The following is an 18,970-nucleotide window of genomic DNA, read 5'->3' on the forward strand; positions in this document are numbered from 1 at the left end:
TTTTCTTTTCTTTTTTTCTTTTCGGCAGGGGTTGAGGGATGCAGTGGTAGGTAGGTATCTATTGACTGTCTAAATAAATACACAAACATGCTCATGTAAAATTATTAGTATGTCTAATATCAGTATTCAAGGAAATGTTATATGCCCCCTTATTCCTTTTCTTTTGCATCCATTTAATACTCATTGACAAATATTAATAAAATCTAAGAAAAGATTTTAGCAGGTTTTTAAAGTCTTTTGTTCCCCTTTCTATAGTGGTTTTATCCATTGACTTGTTTTGGGAGATGGAGGGAGACATGAAAATAATATAGAATCAGAAACAGAATAAATATGCAATTGTAGATGAAAGGACTTCCAGTAACTGAGGCTCTTGACAGCTATCTTAGGGATTTCTGTGTCTCAAAAGAAGTGGTTTGATAGTATATCAAGATAAGGCAATGTAAGATTGTTTTCAACTGGGATCAAGAAGCATTGATAATAACCAAAAAGGAAAGACGAGGGAGGAATTTTTAATAATCATCACATGATTATGCCATATGCCTCTATGTCTTCGATATTTATAAGTTTATACATGCACATTTTATGTAAATATTTTCATGGTAGCTAAACCTACATTTGTAATTTTTTTCCGTATAGAAACATTATATGCTATGTGTACTATTAGAAGCTGGAGGTTGCGCATCCAAAGCTATTGGGAGTCCTGGACCAGACTGTATATATGTGGATCAGGTCAAAACAACTCTTCACCAGCTGGATGGAGTAGATTCTCTCATAGATGAACGGCTAGCATCTTCTCCAATCCCCTGTTTGTCTTGTGCAGACTGGTTCCTTACTGGATCACGTGAAAAAACAGATAGCTTGACCACTTCACCTATTCTCAGTAGGCTACAAGGTACTTCCAAAGCAGCAACTTCTCCAACATGCAGAAGAACGCTTTTTGGTGACTATTCCTTAAAGACACGTAAGCCTAGTCCTCCCCGTAGTAGTGGAGGATCTGACAATGGTTGTGAAGGTGGAGAAGATGATGGCTTTAGCCCCCATACTACACTGGATGCAGTACGGAAGCAAAGAGAATCTCAGGGCTCTGATGGTTTAGAAGAAAGTGGGACCTTGCTTAAGGTGTGTGCTTATTCAAATGTGTACATTCTGGGAGCTAAGTTGTCTCTCCAGTCCTTGTTTTATAATTGCAAGACATTTTTTTTAGTGGCATACCATTCTTCATTTGATATGGTGGTTATTTCAGTCACTGCTGGCAAACCAAAAAGAAAAAGAAATATCAGGCCAGGTGTGGCAGATTGCTAGAGGCCAGGAGTTCAAGACCAGCTTGGCCAATGTGGCAAAACCCAGTCTCTAATAAAATTACAAAAAAATTGCCAGGCATGTTGGTGCACACCTGTGATCCCAGATGCATCGGGAGGCTGAGGCACAAGAATTGCTTAAACCCAGGAGGCAGAGGTTGCAATGAGCCGAGATTGTGCCACTGCATGATTTGTCACTCCAGCCTGGGTGACAGAGTGAGACTCTGTCTCAAAAAAAAAGAAATATAAAGTAATAAGACAAGAGCCCCTTGACATCCATATCTGTTTAACAGTACTTACAAATAGGGAAACTTTAATCTCAATTTCCGTGTTCATCTCTTCCCTATTTGCAATGACAACAGAGAGCATCCAAGTTGTGGGGCCTGTTGGGGGCTGATCTGACTAAATAGCCAATGAAATATTCAGCAAAGAGAATCAGAACCCTAAATGTGTGTGTGTGTGTGTGTGTGTGTGTGTGTGTGTATGTCTGTGTGTATTATCCTATTTTTATAGATTTTAAAATCTGAACCTTTGTAACACTTAAAGATTTAAAAGTTGACTCTAAAGAGGATGTTCATTTTTCAGATAATTTTTCCTAATTTTTTCCCATGAAAATACCATAAAATATCCAAATGATTATCAAAACATTCACCCTGGGAGGCTTTGTGCTTATTCTGGTGATGCTGTCGTCTTTCAAAACATTTTTGAAACTTGTCATTTGGGTGGATGGAGGTGACACCAGATGAGGAGTCTAAGAAGGAGCACAAATAAAATATGAAATGCTAGTAGCACGGCATAAATAACCAAATGCAATCTCCTCATACCAAACAATAGAATACTTTTGGACCCCTAAGTGGGGTATATTTGGAAGTACTTACATCAGTACCATACCTATTATCACAGTCGATGGAATTGGTAGGAAATAGTCTAAAAAGATTTGGACAGATTAAAGAATTACCAAGCCATCAATAGCTCCTAAGAGAAATTGAGTTAACCTTTAAGATTCAGCCATTCAACAAATGTTGATTGAATACCTACTAAGTGCCAAGGGCCATACTACACAAAGGAGATACAGAGATGAATAAGACACAGCCCGTGCCTTTGAGGAGTGCAGAATCTAGGGAGGGGAGACAAGTATGCATACGTGTAAATTTGGTAATGGCTCTGGTAGGAGGTTTTCAGGGAACACCATCATGCCCTCCCAGGACATGACCCTGGGATCCCTGTCAGCCATGGATAAGCCAAGAGGTACAAGTTAGCATCAAAAATATTTAAAGGAACCATTGCAAATGGTAAGTAATTCCCTCAGAAGGATGTTTAATTTTTAAATGGTTTCTGCTATACGATTCCATTCTTAGATATAAACTGATCTACTTAACTATATTTTTCAGGTCACTAAAAAGAAGTCTACTCTTCCAAATCCATTTCATTTGGGAAACTTGAAAAAGGACCTTCCAGAAAAAGAATTAGAAATATATAACACAGTGAAGTAAGACACTTTCTTATTCTTGTTCACTTAAACTCAGGAAGTTTTACAGTGAGAAAGTACAATTTTATAACATGTATTTTACTCAACAAATGTAATTCTGATATATCTTACATATTAAAGGTAGTATCTGTGGTATTTCTTTAGTATTTCATTACACATTTAGGAAAATGACCATATTAGTATTATGAAAGAGAAAAACACACAAAGTAATATTTCAAAATGTGAAAGTCCCCCTTTATCTCTCCACAGGTAACCTCCCTTTTGTATATTTAATATAATTTTTAAATTAGAGTTTACTATTTTTTAGAGTGTTTGGTGGATGCAGTGGTGTGCTGTCCAGTTACACCTTAGTTCAGGATATTCCTTCCCAACACTTGAGAATGGTGGCTGCTAATGCCTCACAGCTCCCCTAGCCTTGTCACTCCCCCAGCTGTGTCCTACATGGAAACTTGTTGACTCAGCTAAAGTTACATTCCTCCCTGGGAGGAGCCCACTTCTAATGACTAATAAATGAGTGAGTACAAAGGCTTGGCCCCTTGCCTATATTGAAGACAACTCTGAAAGGCCAGCCAAGTTTCAGAGTACCCAGTGGTATCGACTGAGTCTTGTTGCCACTGCAGCACAGTTCATCTTCTCCATCTGCTCAATCCTGCTCAGTCACTACACCCCTACAGCTGTTTTTCCCAAGAGTACTTCCTAATAAGTTTCCTCCCGGCATATCTCACTCTCAGAGTTTGGGTCCCAGGGAACTGGTCCCATAACACTCTCTTTAGAAAATAGGTATAATTTCAAACGTTCATTGAGTAGGGAATTCTGAGGTAAAAGAAACTGAGTGAGGAGAGAATGTTTAGCAACTTAAACTGTCTGTAATTATTATAATATGAAATGTTATATATTCACTTCTTGTGCACTTATTATGTGGTGACACGCGGTTCTGCCTGTGTCTTGGCAGGTATTTAATTATGTCATCATGTGTGGGATCAACTGGTGTAATAAACTCAATTGCATACTTTTATTTGAACAACTAGACATGTACTAATAGAATTCACACACACACACAGAGTACAGAGCTACCACATTCTTAATCACTGAAACACTTTACAGTAAGTTCAAATATATGTGTTACAAAGTTGTTAGAAAATTCTTTTTTTCTCAAGTCAAGACAAAAACAAAGTAACTTGTCTGCATAAAATATTAGAAACCTGATGTGTTAAATTTTAGTATTTAATGCCTCCAAATATGAATGTTTAATTTTTTGATAGTTAAACATGATTTTAAGACAAATAAATTGGAACCAAACCTTTTATGGAACCCAAAAGTACCTTCACAAAACTCTAGTCTTCCATTTAACAAAAACTATTGCTCTGAAATTTTATTAACTCCATATCAGAATTTTAAAAATATGTATGTTGTGTTGGCATTGTCTCTAGTAAAAGGAGACTCTTTTTTCAAGTTCAATGGTTTAAACATAAATTCACATGTGGTGTAAATCATAGGCTCTCCTATTTTAAAAGGTGCCAAAGATGTGTGTTTATTCTCATTATTGACATGCAAAGATGTTTTTATACGATGTAGTTCATTTTAAAATCATGATATAAAACAGGATGTAATATATTATCCTAACCTTTTATGCACCTATCTTTGCAAAATACAATATATATAATATATTGAAAATAATATATATAAAACATCTCATTCAGTAACTAAGTCCTACCCATTCTGCATTCCAGTAGTTCTTGAGGAACATCAGTTTGACTGTCATGGTAAAATACTTTAATGCTACTAACTTAAATATATTTAGTTTGTTGGAAGGTATTTTTATATGTGGTCTACCCTAGACTGATATCTTGTTTATGGCTTATAGCCATCTGGGCCAGACACGAGCTGAATTATTTAATACCAACCATGGAAAAAGAGACAGTTAGCCAATTTGGGTTGTTTAGCAAAGGAATGATTAAGTTACTTGCAAATGAATTGATGTTTACTTATCCTTGCATAACATGTAGTATTTGCCTCCATTAAGGGAATTAATAACCCTAGCTTGTACTTCAGTTAAGGATGAAGAGGGAATTAAATGTTTAGCCCAGTTTCCCATCCCTAATTATACTACTAATATTATATTGTAGATAAAAGCTTATAAGAAGTCTACTAAATTCAAAATGAACCAATATTTTAAAATTTACTAAAATTTCTTTTTTCTTCTCTTTGATTTTTTTTCTTTTTAAGACTGACATCTGGTCCTGAGAACACACTTTTCCACTATGTTGCCTTAGAAACAGTGCAAGGAATCTTTATTACTCCTACGCTTGAAGAGGTGGCACAGCTAAGTGGCTCTATCCACCCTCAGCTAATAAAGAATTTCCATCAGTGTTGTCTTTCCATTCGTGCAATTTTCCAACAGACATTGGTGGAAGAGGTAGGGCACTGCTATAAATACAGTTTTCTGCCAGTTTAATTTCCAGATTTCTAAGCATTCTATTATCTAATCAGTATGCCCAGCATTGTTTTCATTTAATTAAGTTTTTTTAAATAGTCACTCAATTTAATGTGGGTGCCAAAACAATTATACTCACAGTACTTCAAGGTTTTATTTCATACTGAATTTGATGTCTTGGGTTACTTTTCAGGATATGGTAGACCTGTGTTTTCTACAGCAAAGCAAAATACAGTCGTTTGTAATGTAAATTAACCTTCCATATTTGATATCTGTGACTCAACCATTACTTGGTAATAATATCTACCAATTGGTTCCTAAAATAACTCTGATAATTCTTTGAGTATTTAGCCAACAGTATAAGGTATTTTGGAACATAATGGATTAAGGCAGGGGTCCCCAACCCCCCTGGGCCACATACCAGTAGCTCTCTGTGGCCTATTAGGAACCAGGCTGCACAGCAAGAGGTGAGTGGCGGGCCAGGGAGCCTTACCGCCTGAGCTCTGCTTCCTATCAAATCAGCAGCGCATACGAGTGCAAACCCTATTATTGTGAACTGTGCATGTGAGGGATCTAAGCTGTGCACTTCTTATGAGAATCTAATGCCTGATGATCTGAGGTAGAATAGTTTCATCTTGAAACCATCCCTCCCCCAGAAATTGGTCTCCAATGCCAGAAAGGCTGGGGACCGCTGGGTTAAGGTACAGCTATAGACACAAGACTAATGCAAGTTTTTTGGCATTTGGTTGGTTGATTGCTTGCTTGCTTTTCTATCCAGGATGAAGTTTCATTGAATGTTGTTATCTGTTGAATAAATAATAATGCTGTATACAATTACAATATCAGATTATTTAAATGGCAGGAAAAGATAGGTGTTGATTTCTTGAAAAGGATAAAACATACAGAGGTTTACTTGTGACGTTATACAGCCGAAAAACCTCTCTGAAAATGGTTGTAATGTATATAGCAATACATGTGTTAGGGATGCCAAATTTGTGAAGAACTTGGGTTTAAAAGTGGAAGAACATTGGACAAGGAATAAGGAATCCTGGACTGAGCCTCACCTCCTATTTCCTTAGCTATGAAGCAAGTGGGCTGAATTACATCATCTCTCCAAGTTCATTCAGCAGTAAAATTCTATGTCTTATAGGATTTTTTTTGAGTCCTCAGAAATTGTTATTCTGTAAAAATACTGTGTTTGACCATATATTTCTATATGCTTTGGGTTCTTATGCTCCTATTTCCCTTTTTAACATAACTGATAAATGTTATAAAGGAATATTTCATTTACTTATTTGATAATATTTAGTAATATAAATTAGTTTTCCCTATCTTATTTAAACATTGAGGTACCTCCTCTGCACCAGACACTATTCTAGGAACGTGGGATACAACAGTGGCAAAACAAAGTCCCTTCCTTCATGAAGCCTATTTTCTAATGAGGGAAAGAAAAGAATTAGAAAATAGTATGCTGAGAAGAATCAGTGTCAAGCAAAATAATAAAACATGGTAAGGATGAGAGGTGGGAGTGACTATTTTGAAAGGTCTCTCTGATCATGTCAAGTGATACTTGAACAGAGACCTGAATGAAGTGAGGGAGCAAGCCATGTTGCTCTCTGGGGACAGAGCTTCCAGCAAGGGGAACGGCAAATGCAAAGCTGCAGAGCATTACCGCCTGAGGTCTGTCTCCTGTCAGGTCAGCTGTGGCATTAGATTCTCATAGGAGTGCAAACCCTACTGTGAACTGTCCATGCAAGGGATCTAGGTTGCCCACTTCTTATGAGACTCTAATGCCTGATGATCTGAGGTGGAACAGTTTCATCCCGAAACCATCCCCTAGGGGCTGGGAGAGTACTGGAGCAGACTGAGTGAGAAGAAAGTGAAAGAAGATATCACAAAGGTAGCAGGGCCAGCTTATGCATGGCCGGATAGACTATGATAAGGACTTTGGGCTTTGTTCTGAAAGAGATGATACATTCTTGAACAGTTCTGCCCAAATAAGGGATATGATCCGTAATTTTTTTTAAAGGATCACTCAGGCTACTGTGGGTAGAACAGGAAACAGAATAGCAAGGGTGGAGGCAGGGACCAGTTAGGAGGCTTTCAAAATTCTCAAAGCAAGAAATGATTATGGCTTCTGGACTCTGGATATATTTTGGAGGGCAAACCAAAAAGATCTGTTGATGGATTAGATAAAAGCTATGAAGGAAAGAAAAGGATCAAGGATCACTCCACTGTTTGGCCTGAAACTTATAAGAAGTCTTTATAGTCCAAATGAGTCATTGTTTTGCTAATGCTTTAATCAGTATGAAATTTAGAGATTATGGGTCAAAGGAAGACAAAATACTGTTTTAAATATATATTTTTTCAATTTATTACAGAATTATCTGTTCATTTAGAACACATTTATTAAGCACCTACTATGAACCAGGCACTGCTGGTTTTAAAACACACAAAGAAGATTGCATATTGTCTCTTCCCTGGGGAAAAAAGCTTATAATTTTCTATCTTCCACTGTGGAAGACAGATCTATAAACTGCTAATATAATATAATGTACATACTAATAATATAGGCCTGTGAACAAAGTGTTCCCTAGAAAAGTCAAGGGACACTTTATCCATGAAGTCTCCTTTAGGATATGGTATTTAAGTATTGAGGAATAGTAGAAATTTTCCTGCAAATAAGAAGAATGTCATTGCAGGCACTTAAGTATTTGGATCAGCCAATTCAAATTACTCTGTGAAAACATTTTAAAGTAACACTAGTAATACCAGTTAATACTAACAATACTTATTAATTTACAGAAAAAGAAAGGATTAAATAGTGGAGACCATTCAGATTCTGCAAAGTTGGTGTCTTCTCTTAACCCTGTTAAAGAACATGGTGTGTTGTTTGAATGTTCGCCTGGAAACTGGACTGATCAGAAAAAAGCACCACCAGTTATGGCTTACTGGGTAGTAGGGTAAGTGGGAAAAAAAGATATTTGAAAGTAAAGTGTTGGAAAAGTGAAAGAAAAGTAGTAAAGGAGATTAACATTTTAAAATGTAGGCATGGAATTTTTTATCTAGCTATACTATTTTAATTTATTTTATTTGCTAAGTATCTCCTTTAAATCCCTCCCGAGTATTTTTCTATTGAAAATTATCTTAAAAAATTAAATTTCAGTAATATACTGAAATAATAATTCCACGGTTTTTCTCTTCTTCCCTTTTCCCCTGCTTCCTTCATTTCTTCCCCCTCTCTCCTTTCTTTCCCTCTTTCCATCCTCTCCCTTTCCTTCCCTTTCCTTCCCTTCCCCTCTCTTTGCCCCCTGCCACAAGACCATGCCCAGTCAGGACCCTGCCCACCTTTGTTTCCATCTCCTGTCTCCTTGCTCTTCCATCTGCTGTGCACCAGCTGCACGAGCACCAATCAAATCTTGTTTCTGTTGTTCCTTCTGCATGGGATATTCTATCCCTTGACCTTTGCACTTCTGGATCCTTGATATTCAGACCAGTGCTAACAGGTCATCTTGTCAGAGGATCTATTATCTCTTTCCCTCATCAAAGTGGCTACTCAGTTATTCTCTATATGACTCTTTTATTGTTTGTTTTCTTGTCCTTCTCCACCCCCCACCCTCATTACAATGTTAGCTTCATGAGGTCAGGAATTGTATCTGTCTTGTCCACCACTGGCACCTGCAACAGTACCTGGCACATAATATAGTCACTTGATAAATATGTGATGGCTCAGTAGGTGAGACTGTGCCTGGCAAAATGTGAAACTGGTGGTGGGGTGGGTGGGCAGTGGGTGGTATGGCAAACACAGAGATATAGTCATTGCCTTTAAGGGCCTTATATCTAGCAGAAGAATTATGAAATATGCTCAAATATCTATATTTTATATATCTATATTTATAGATATAGAGAGAAACCTTATATATGTGTGTGTATACATATATGTAAAATGAATTAGATGATACAACCAAATACTATAGGAATTCTGAGGAGGGGGCAAAATCTAATGAACAAAGATGCGAACAGTGGAAATTATACAGCGCAGCAGTGAACAGACTGGTTTGCCAGGATGGTAGAGGAATGACATATACAAAGATTAAGTGAAAGATCAAGTTGGGAACCTAAGTTAAACCACTGCGGAAGGTTATTTGAGTTGGAGTAAAGGTTGGTGGAGGAAAGGGCACAGAATTAGTTGGGAGTAGGGGTAGTGGACACATACCATGTAGTATTAAGCTATATGACAGACACTTAACAGACATTATCCAAAGCAGAAATTCCCATGTGCTGGTCCATGGGATTTAGAATCACCTGAGTCACTTGTTAAAATCTGAGATGCCTGGGCCCCAGACCTACTAAATCAAAATCTATGAGAGTGGGAATCGGTATTTTTAGTAAGCTCCTTTGTGATTATCATGTGAACCAGGCTTGGGAACATCAGTGTAAGCTTAATTCCATGTAGTGTAATCAGAGTTGTACTACTGGAAGATTAAACTGGGAGCGCCAATGGAATGATGTGCACATGAGAGAGACTAGAAATGAGAAGACCAGTTAGGCACACATGTAGCTGTTCAGTGGAGTGTTAACTACGTTCATGACAATTGGAATAGAAAGAATCAAAAGATGTTGAATTATGATAATGCAGATTTATGCAGAAGAGAAATTTAAGAAAATCAGGCAGAACTATCTCCAGTTTAAATAGATCAATTTATATACATTAGTATTGATTAAATAGATTTGAATTTTAACTCTTTAAGAAAATCAAACAAAATTTCAATGTTAATTCCAATTCAGTTCTATTTGCCAAAAAAAGCTACCATATATTTAATGTTTTAATAAAAATTAAACATTAGAAAGTAAAGAGCAATAAAATATTTAATAACTATTGTGCCTATGATGCTAGTGCTATTGCCTTTATTATAATAACTAGATTTGCTATTTAAAAACTGAGTGGTATCATAATACATATTGATAAAATAGGATTATTACACTTTAGAGCAATAAAAACTAATTGACCTAAGGCATATATTATTTATTTAGAAATAAATCTAGCTCCTTTCTCCCTAGTATAGATTTAGATTCATGGATTTTAAATTTGCTACTGATGCTTTCAGAAACAAAAATTAAATTAATTGGATGGTTAGAGTTTTTGTTGTTGTTGCTGTTTTAATTTCTGAAATGAGTGTGTTCTTTTCTTCTGCAGGAGACTTTTTCTTCATCCAAAACCTCAAGAACTTTATGTCTGTTTTCATGACTCAGTCACAGAAATTGCCATTGAAATAGCTTTTAAATTGTTCTTTGGGTTAACCTTGTAGCCGTGCTTTCTTGATGCATAGAAACACGTGCATGGAGGATCAAACACTGTCAGAATTGCTGAAATCAATACACAAAGAGATAAAGTTTAGCTTCTTTTTACTATTCAATATTGAACATAATATTGTTAAATATTGAGATGAAATGCTGTTGGATTTGATACATTAAATCTTAATGTAATATTGTAAGACTTTTGAGAATATACTTGATTAAAATGTGAAGGAAGGGATTGTTAACTTATTGCTATTTTGGTATATAATGTTAATTTATTGACTGGTTTGAAATAATGTGAAGTGTTTTTTATATAAGATTAATATAGGAAATGTTTATTCTTGAAAAATACCCAATTTGTTGTTTATTTTTCTCAAAATTCATACTGATATCTGATGAAACGATTATGAAATTGGGAGCAGGTGACCAGGTGCTGTAACTAAGTAGTGCTATGACCATGAGCAAGTTTTTGTACCTCTCTAAGCTCAGAGTTTTCATGTAAAATGAGATGATTGCATTGAGGTTTCAAAAATACCTCTTAAGTAAAATGTGCTTTTATTTTATTTTAGTTTTAGTCTTAGTTCTGGGGTGCATGTGCAGGATGTGCAGGTTTGTTACATAGGTAAACAAGTGCCATGGCGGTTTGCTCCACCTGTCAACCCATCACCTAGGTATTAAGCCTAGCATGCATTAGCTATTTTTCCTAATACTCTCCCTACCCCCACAACAGGCCCAGGTGTGTATTGTTCCCCTCCCTTTGTCCGTGTGTTCTCATGGTCAGCTCCCACTTATAAGTGAGAACCTACAGTGTTTGGTTTTCTGTTCCTGCATTAGTTTGCTGAGGATAATGGCTTCCAGTTTCATTCATGTCCCTGCAAAGGACATGATCTCATTCCTTTTTGTGGCTGCATAGTATTCCATGGTGTATATGTACCACATTTTCTTTATCCAGTCTATCGCTGATAGGCATTTGGGTTGATTCCATGTCTTTGCTATTGTAAATAGTGCTTCAATGAACATAATGTGTGCATGTATATTTGTAATTGAATGATTTATATTCCTTTGGGTATAAACCCAGTAATAGGATTGCTGGGTCAAATGGCATTTCTGGTTCTAGATCTTTGAAGAATTACCACACTGTCTTCCACAATGGTTGAACTAATTCACATTCCCACCAACAGTGTAAAAGCATTCCTGTTTCCTCACAGCCTCACCAGCATCTGTTATTTCTTGACTTTTTAATAATGGCCACTCTGACTGGTATGAGATGGTGTCTCATTGTGGTTTTGATTTGCATTTCTCTAGTAATCAGTGATACTGAGCTTTTTTTTCATATGTTTGTTGGCTGCATGAATGTCTTCTTTTGAGAAGTGTCTGTTCATGTCCTTTGCCCAGTTTTTAGTGCGGTTCTTTTTTTTCTTGTAAATTTGTTTGAGTTCCTTGTAGATTCTGGATATCAGATCATTGTTGGATGGATAGATTGCCAAAATTTTCTCCCACTCTGTAGGTTGCCTGTTCACTCTGATGATAGTTTGTTTTGCTGTGCAGAAGGTCTTTAATTTAACTAGATCCCATTTGTCAAGTTTTGCTTTTGTTGCAGTTGCTTTTGTGATTTCATCAGGAAATCTTTGCCCATGCTCATGTCTTAAATGGTATTGTCTAGATTTTCTTCTAGGGATTTTATAGTGTTGGGCTTTACATTTAAGCCTTTATTCTATCTTAATTTTTTGTATAAGGTGTGAGGAATGGGTCCAGTTTCTATTTTCTGCATATGGATAGCCAGTTCTCCCAGCACCATTTATTAAATAAGGAATCCTTTCCCCATTGCTTGTTTTTCTCAGGTTTGTTGAAGATCAGATGGTTGTAGATGTGCAATCTTATTTCTGAGTTCTCTATTCTATTCCATTGGTCTATGTGTCAGTTTTTGTACCAGTACCATGCTGTTTTGGTTATTGTACCCTTACAGTACAGTTTGAAGTTTGGTAGTGTGATGCCTCCAGCTTTGGTCTTTTGGCTTAGGATTGCCTTGGCTATACAGGCTCTTTTTTTGGTTCCATATAAATTTTAAAATAGTTTTTTCCAATTCTGTGAAGAATATAAATGGTAGTTTAATGGGAATAACATTGACTCTATAAATTACTTTGGGCAGTATGGCTATTTTCATGATATTGATTCTTCCTGTCTGTGAGCATGGAATATTTTTCCATTTGTTTGTGTCCTCTCTGGTTTCCTTGAGCAGTGGTTTGTAGTTCTCCTTGAAGAGGTCCTTCACTTCCCTTGTTAGCTGTATTCCTAGGTATTTTATTCTCTTTGAAGCAATTGTGAGTAGGAGTTCATTCATGATTTGGATCTCTGTTTGCCTGTTGTTGGTGTATAGGAATTTTGGTGACTTCTGCACAATGATTTTGTATCTTGAGACTTTGCTGAAGTTGCTTATCAGCTTAAGAAGCTTTTGGGCTGAGACAATGGGGTTTTCTAGATATAGGATAATGTCCTCTGCAAACAAAGACATTTTGACTTCCTCTCTTCCTGTTTGAATACCCTTTATTTCTTTCTCTTGCCTGATTGCCCTGGCCAGAACTTCCAATACTATGTTGAATAGTGGTGAGAGAGGGCATCCTTGTCTTGTGCTGGTTTTCAAGAGGAGTGCTTCCAGCTTTTGTCCATTTGGTATGATATTGGCTGTGAGTCTGTCATAAATGGCTCTTATTATTTTGAAGTATGTTCCTTCAATACCTAGTTTATTGAGAGTTTTTAACATGAAAGGATGTTGAATTTTATTGAAGGCCTTTTCTGCATCTATTGAGATAATCATGTGGTCTTTGTCTTTAGTTCTGTTTGTGTGATGAATTATGTTTATTGATTTGCCTGTGTTGAACCAGCCTCACATCCCGGGAATGAAGCCAACTTGATCATGGTGGATAAGCTTTTTGATGTGCTGCTGGATTCAGTTTGCCAGTGTTTTATTGAGAATTTTTGCATTGATGTTCATCAGGGATATTGGCCTGAAGTTTTCTTTTTTTGTTGTATCTCTGCCAGGTTTTGATATCAGGATGATGCTGGCCTCATAGAATGAGTTAGGGAGGAGTCTCTCCTTTTCATTTGTTTGGAATAGTTTCAGAAGAAGTGGTATCAGCTTCTCTTTGTATTTCTAGCAGAATTCAGCTGTAGATCCATCTGGTCCTGGGCTTTTTTTGGTTGGTAGCCTATTAATTACTGCCTCAATTTCAGAACTTGTTATTGGTCTATTCAGTGATTCAACTTCTTCCTGGTTCAGTCTTGGGAGGGTGTATGTGTCCAGGAATGTATCCATTTCTTCTAGATTTTTGAGTTTATTTGCACAGAGCTGTTATAGTATTCTCTGATGGTTGTTTCTATTTCCGTGGGATCAGTGGTAATATCCCCTTTATCATTTTTTATTGTGTCTATTTGATTCTTCTCTCTTTTCTTCTTTATCAGTCTGGCTAATGGTCTATTTTGTTAATCTTTTCAAAAAAAAAAAAAAAAACCAGCCCCTGGATTCATTTATTTTTTGAAGGGTTTTTCATGTCTCTAGCTCCTTCATTTCCACTCTGATTTTGGTTATTTTTTGTCTTCTGCTACCTTTTGGGTTTGTTTGCTCTTGGTTCACTAGTTCTTTTAGTTGTGATACTAGGGTGTCAATTTGAGATCTTTCTAGCTTTTTGATGTGGGCATTTAGTGCTATTAATTTCCCTCTTAACACTGCTTTAGCTGTGCCCCAGAGATTCGGGTACATTGTCTCTTTGTTTTCATTGGTTTCAAAGAACTTCTTGATTTCTCTCTTAATTTCATTATTTACCCAGGAGTCATTCAGGAGCAAGTTGTTCAATTTCCATGTAGTTGTGTGGTTTTGAGTGACTTTCTTACTCTTGAGTTCCAATTTGATTACGCTGTGATCTGACAGACTGTTTGTTATTACTTCAGTTCTTTAGCATTTGCTGAGGAGTGCTTTACTTCTAATTGTGTGATCAATTTTAGACTAAGTACCATGTGGCACTGAGAAGAATATATATTCTGTTGTTTGGGGGTGGAAAGATCTCTAGATATTTATCAGGTCCCACTTGATCCAGAGCTGAGGTCAAGTCCTGAATATCTTTGTTAATTTTCTGTCTCGATGATCTAATATTGACAGTGGGGTGTTAAAGTCTCCCACTATTATTGTGTGGAAATCTAAGTCTCTTTGTGGGTCTCTAAGAGCTTGTTTTATGAATCTGAGCTCCCCTATATTAGGTGCATATATATTTAGGATAGTTAGCTCTTCTTGTTGAATTGACCCCTTTACCAGTATGTAATGCCTTTGTCTTTTTTTTAATCTTTGTTCGTTTAAAGTCTTTGTCAGAAACTAGGATTGCAGCCTCTCCTTTTTTCTGTTTTCCTTTTGCTTGGTAGATTTTCCTCCATCCTTTTATTTTGAGTCTATGTGTGTCCTTGCATGTGAGATGGGTCTCTTGAATACAGCACACTGATGGATTTTGACTCTTTATCCAGCTTGCCACTCTGCGTCTTTTATTTGGGGCATTTAGTGCATTTACATTTAAGGTTAATATTGTTATGTGTGAATTTTATCCTGACATCATGATGCTAGTTGATTATTTTGCAGACTTGTTTATGTTTTTGCTTCATAGTGTTACCGATCTGTGTATTTCAATGTGTTTTTTGTAGTGATTGGTAACAGTTTTTCCTTTCCATATTGAGTGCTGCCTTCAGGAGCACTTGCAAGGCAGGCCTGGTGGTGACGAATTCCCTCAGCATTTGCTTGTCTGAAAAAGATTTTATTTCTCCTTCACTTATGAAGCTTAGTTCAGCCAGATATGAAATTCTAGGTTGGAAATTCTTTTCTTTAAGAATGTTGAAAATTGGCCCCCAACCTCTTCCGGCTTATAAGGTTTCTGCTGAGAGGTCTGCTGTTAGTCTGATGGGCTTCCCTTTATAAGTGACCTGGCCTATCTCTCTGACTGCTTTTAACATTTTTTCCTTCATTTCAGTCTTGGAGAATCTGATGATTATGTGTCTTGGGGTTGATCTCATGGAGTATTGTATTGGGGTTCTCTGGATTTCCTGAATTTGAATGTTGGCCTGTCTTGCTAGGTTGGGGAAGTTTTCCTGGATGATATCCAGAAGTGTGTTTTCCAACTTGGTTCCATTCTTCTGTCTCTTTCAGGTATATCTACCAGTCGTAGGTTCAGTCTTTTAACATAATCCCACAGTTCTCAGAGGTTTTGTTCGTTCCTTTTCATTCTTTTTTCTCTAATCTTGTCTGCCTGCCTTATTTCAGCAAGATAGTCTTCAAACTCTCATATCCTTTCTTCCACGTAGTCTATTCGGCTATGGATACTTGTGTTTGCATTATAAAGTTCTCGTGTTTTTCAGCTCCATCAGATCATTTACGTTCCTCTCCAAACTGGTTATTCTGTTTAACAGCTCCTATAATGTTTTATCATGGTTCTTAGCTTCTTTGCAGTGAGTTAGAACATATTCCCTTAGCTTGGTGAAGTTTGTTATTTCCCATCTTGGATGGATGATTGACATTCATCCATCTCAGCCTCAGCCCAGTTCTAGCCCTTGCTAGAGACATGTTGCAATCTTTTGGAGGAGAAGAGGCACTCTGGCTTTCTGAGTTTTCTGTATCCTTGCATTCTTTCTCATCTTCATGGGTTTATCTACCTTTGATCTTTGAGGCTGCTGACTTTTGGATGGGGTTTTTGTGGTGTCTTTTTTGTTGATGTTGTTGCGTTCTGTTTTTCTTTAGCAGTCAGGCCCCTCTTCTGCAGGGCTGCTGCAGTTTGCCTGGGGTCCACTCTAGTCCGTATTTGCCTGGGTCTCTCGTCTCCCAGGAGATATCACCAGTGGAGGCTGCAGAACAGCAAAGATGGCAGCCTTCTCCTTCCTCTGGGAGCTCTGTCCCAGAGGGGCACTGGCCTGATGCTAGCTGGAATGCTCTTGTATGAAGTGTCTGGAGACTCCTGTTGGGAGGTCTCAGTCAGGAGGAGCAGGGTCAGAGAACCACTTAAATAAGCAGTCTGTCTGCCCCTTGACAGGGTGGGTGTGCTACACTGGGGGGATTCCCCCTCATCTGGACTGCCTTGACTCTCCAGAGCCAGCAGGCAGAGAAGACTAAGATCACTGATCCATGATACTACAGCCATACTTCCTCCTAGGGGCTCCTCTCAGGGTTATCAATATTTTGTCCATAAACCCCTGGCTGGGGATGCTGAGATTCCCACAGGGAGGCCCTGTCCAGTGAAGAGGAGTGAATCTGGGTTCCACCCCATCTCGCTGGCGCTAGCAGCAAGGAAAAGTGGCCAATTGGAGCCACAGTGATGGCGGCCTCCCCTCCCTTCTCCCCCCTCTCCTTCCCCACTTCCAGAACTCAGTCTTCTTAGGCAGTTTCTAGCTGGCGGGGGAGGATTCCAAGCCAGTGGGTTTTAGCTTATAGAGTTCTGTGAGAGCAAGGCTGCTTGGCTCCCTGGCTTCAGCCCCCTCCCCATGAGAGTGGACAGATCACCTGCCTCACAGGAGTTCCCGGAGCCAGAGTATGCAAATACTCCAGTGTCTCAGTGCCTGCTCAAAGCGGCTGCCCACCCAAGCACAGATTTGTGCTTGGGACCCAAAGCTCTGGTAGCATTGGCTCAGGAGGGAATCTCCTGATATACAGGTTGCAAGGATCTGTGGGAAAAGCCTGGTTTTCAGGGAGGGGAAGCACAATCCTTCACCATCTCCCTTGGCTGGAGGAGGGAGTTCACTTTGCTGCGTGCAGCTCCTGGATGGGATCTTGCTCCACCCTGTTTTTGCTCACTCTCCGTGGGTCATGCCAACCACCTAGCAGTCCCAATAAGAGAACTTCGGTACCTTAACTGAAGATGCAGAGTTTACTCACAGTTTTCTTCCTTCTTGGTGGGAGCTGCAGAGCAGAGCTGCCTGTCTTTGACCATCTTGGCTCTCTGTTCTACTTTTTTTTTTTTTTTTTTTGCCTCTTGCATGTTGGTCACCTCCTAAATTAGTAATGTCCAAGTACTTATTCCTTATCAGATACTTTTCATTAATTTAACTATCCTAGTACATACCTCACTGTGGGGAAAGGGGGAAAGATGAAAATTAACTTACTTTTTATTTATTTGATTCTCTTTAAGTTTCAGGTAAGCTCGATTTTGACTAGGATATATATATGTGTGTATATATATGTGTTTTTTAAACTATTTGTCAACTTTCTTTTTTTTGTTTTTGTTTAAATACATTCAGCGGCTGGGCTTGGTGGCTCACGCCTGTAATCTCAACACTTCGGGAGGCTGAGGCAGGTGGATCGCTTGAGTCCAGGAGTTCAAGACCAGCCTGAGCAACATAGCAAAAACTCCATCTCTACAAAAAATACAAAAATTAGCCGGGTGTGGTAGCACTCTCTTTTAACAGTCCCAGATACCTGGGAGGCTGAGGTGGGAAGATCATCTGAGCTCAGTCGGTTGAGGCTGCAGTGAGCTATGATTATGCCACTGTACTCTAGCCTGGGCAACACAGTGAGACCCTGTCTCAAAAAAAAAAATCACATTCAAGTATATTTCACATGCATTTTATATAATTCATGAATTTCAGGAAAGCTGCATGTAAATCTTTTTTTAAAACTAAATCATGTTAAAGACACTGAAAAAGTTAACTAAAATTCTATGGTGACTTCTTTTATAAAACACTAATTTTTGGCTGGGCATGCTGGTGGCTCACACCTGTAATCCCAGCACTTTGGGAGGCCGAGGCAGGTGGATCATGAGGTCAGGAATTCGAGACCAGCCTGACCAACATGGTGACACCCCATCTCTACTAAAAATACAAAAATTAGCTGGGCGTGGTGGTGCGCACCTGTAATCCTAGCTACCTAGGAGGCTGAGGCAGGAGAATTGCTTGAACCCAGGAAGCAGAGGTTGCAGTGAGCCAAGATCACACCACTGCTCTTCTGCCTGTGGAACAGAATGAGACTCCATCTCAAAAAAAAATACTAACTTTTGTCTTAGAAATATAGATCATTATGCATTGGGTTTTTTCAAAGGGGGAACACTTTAGTGAACAATAGTTTACTTGACCTTTAGTTGGAAAAGAAAACTAATGGTGGAGAATTTTCTTTGGCTGTGAGAATTTGGTAGATTGAGAGAAAGGAAGAACATCAATACTGCATTTTTACTTGACATTTACCCTGTAGATCCTCCTAGAGGTTCGATGCCCCCAAGACATTCCAACACTGAGCTGTTTCTTCTCCACATCTTAAGCTTTGAATACAAGCTATACCAGCACATCTAAAATCGGTCTCTACATTTTTCCATTTTAAACATGAGCTGTCCAGCTTAGTCAAAACTAACTGCAAAACACTGGGTGTACCATTTGAGTCATTTGGTCTTAAAAGAAACACTATTATCACTGTGTCATAGTTTGAGAGATTTTCACTTA

General features: G+C 38.1%; 1 protein-coding gene across 6 annotated transcripts in view; it reads left to right on the plus strand.

Annotated features, from left to right (window-relative positions):
• INTU (inturned planar cell polarity protein) overlaps positions 1–18,131 on the plus strand; it is an 89,264-nt gene extending 71,133 nt beyond the window's left edge. For all 6 annotated transcript variants that reach the window (XM_054554469.1, XM_054554470.2, XM_054554472.2 and 3 more), the window contains exons 12-16: positions 637–1,119; positions 2,690–2,787; positions 5,014–5,203; positions 8,027–8,184; positions 10,419–18,131. In XM_054554469.1, coding sequence (XP_054410444.1) covers positions 637–1,119; positions 2,690–2,787; positions 5,014–5,203; positions 8,027–8,184; positions 10,419–10,530 — 1,041 coding nt within the window. In that variant the 3' untranslated portion in view covers positions 10,531–18,131. The remainder of the gene's footprint in view (positions 1–636; positions 1,120–2,689; positions 2,788–5,013; positions 5,204–8,026; positions 8,185–10,418) is intronic.
• The last annotated feature ends 839 nt before the right edge of the window (positions 18,132–18,970 follow it).

This window comes from Pongo abelii, chromosome 3 (genome assembly GCF_028885655.2).
Source record: "Pongo abelii isolate AG06213 chromosome 3, NHGRI_mPonAbe1-v2.0_pri, whole genome shotgun sequence".
NCBI classification, from domain to species: Eukaryota; Metazoa; Chordata; class Mammalia; order Primates; family Hominidae; genus Pongo; species Pongo abelii.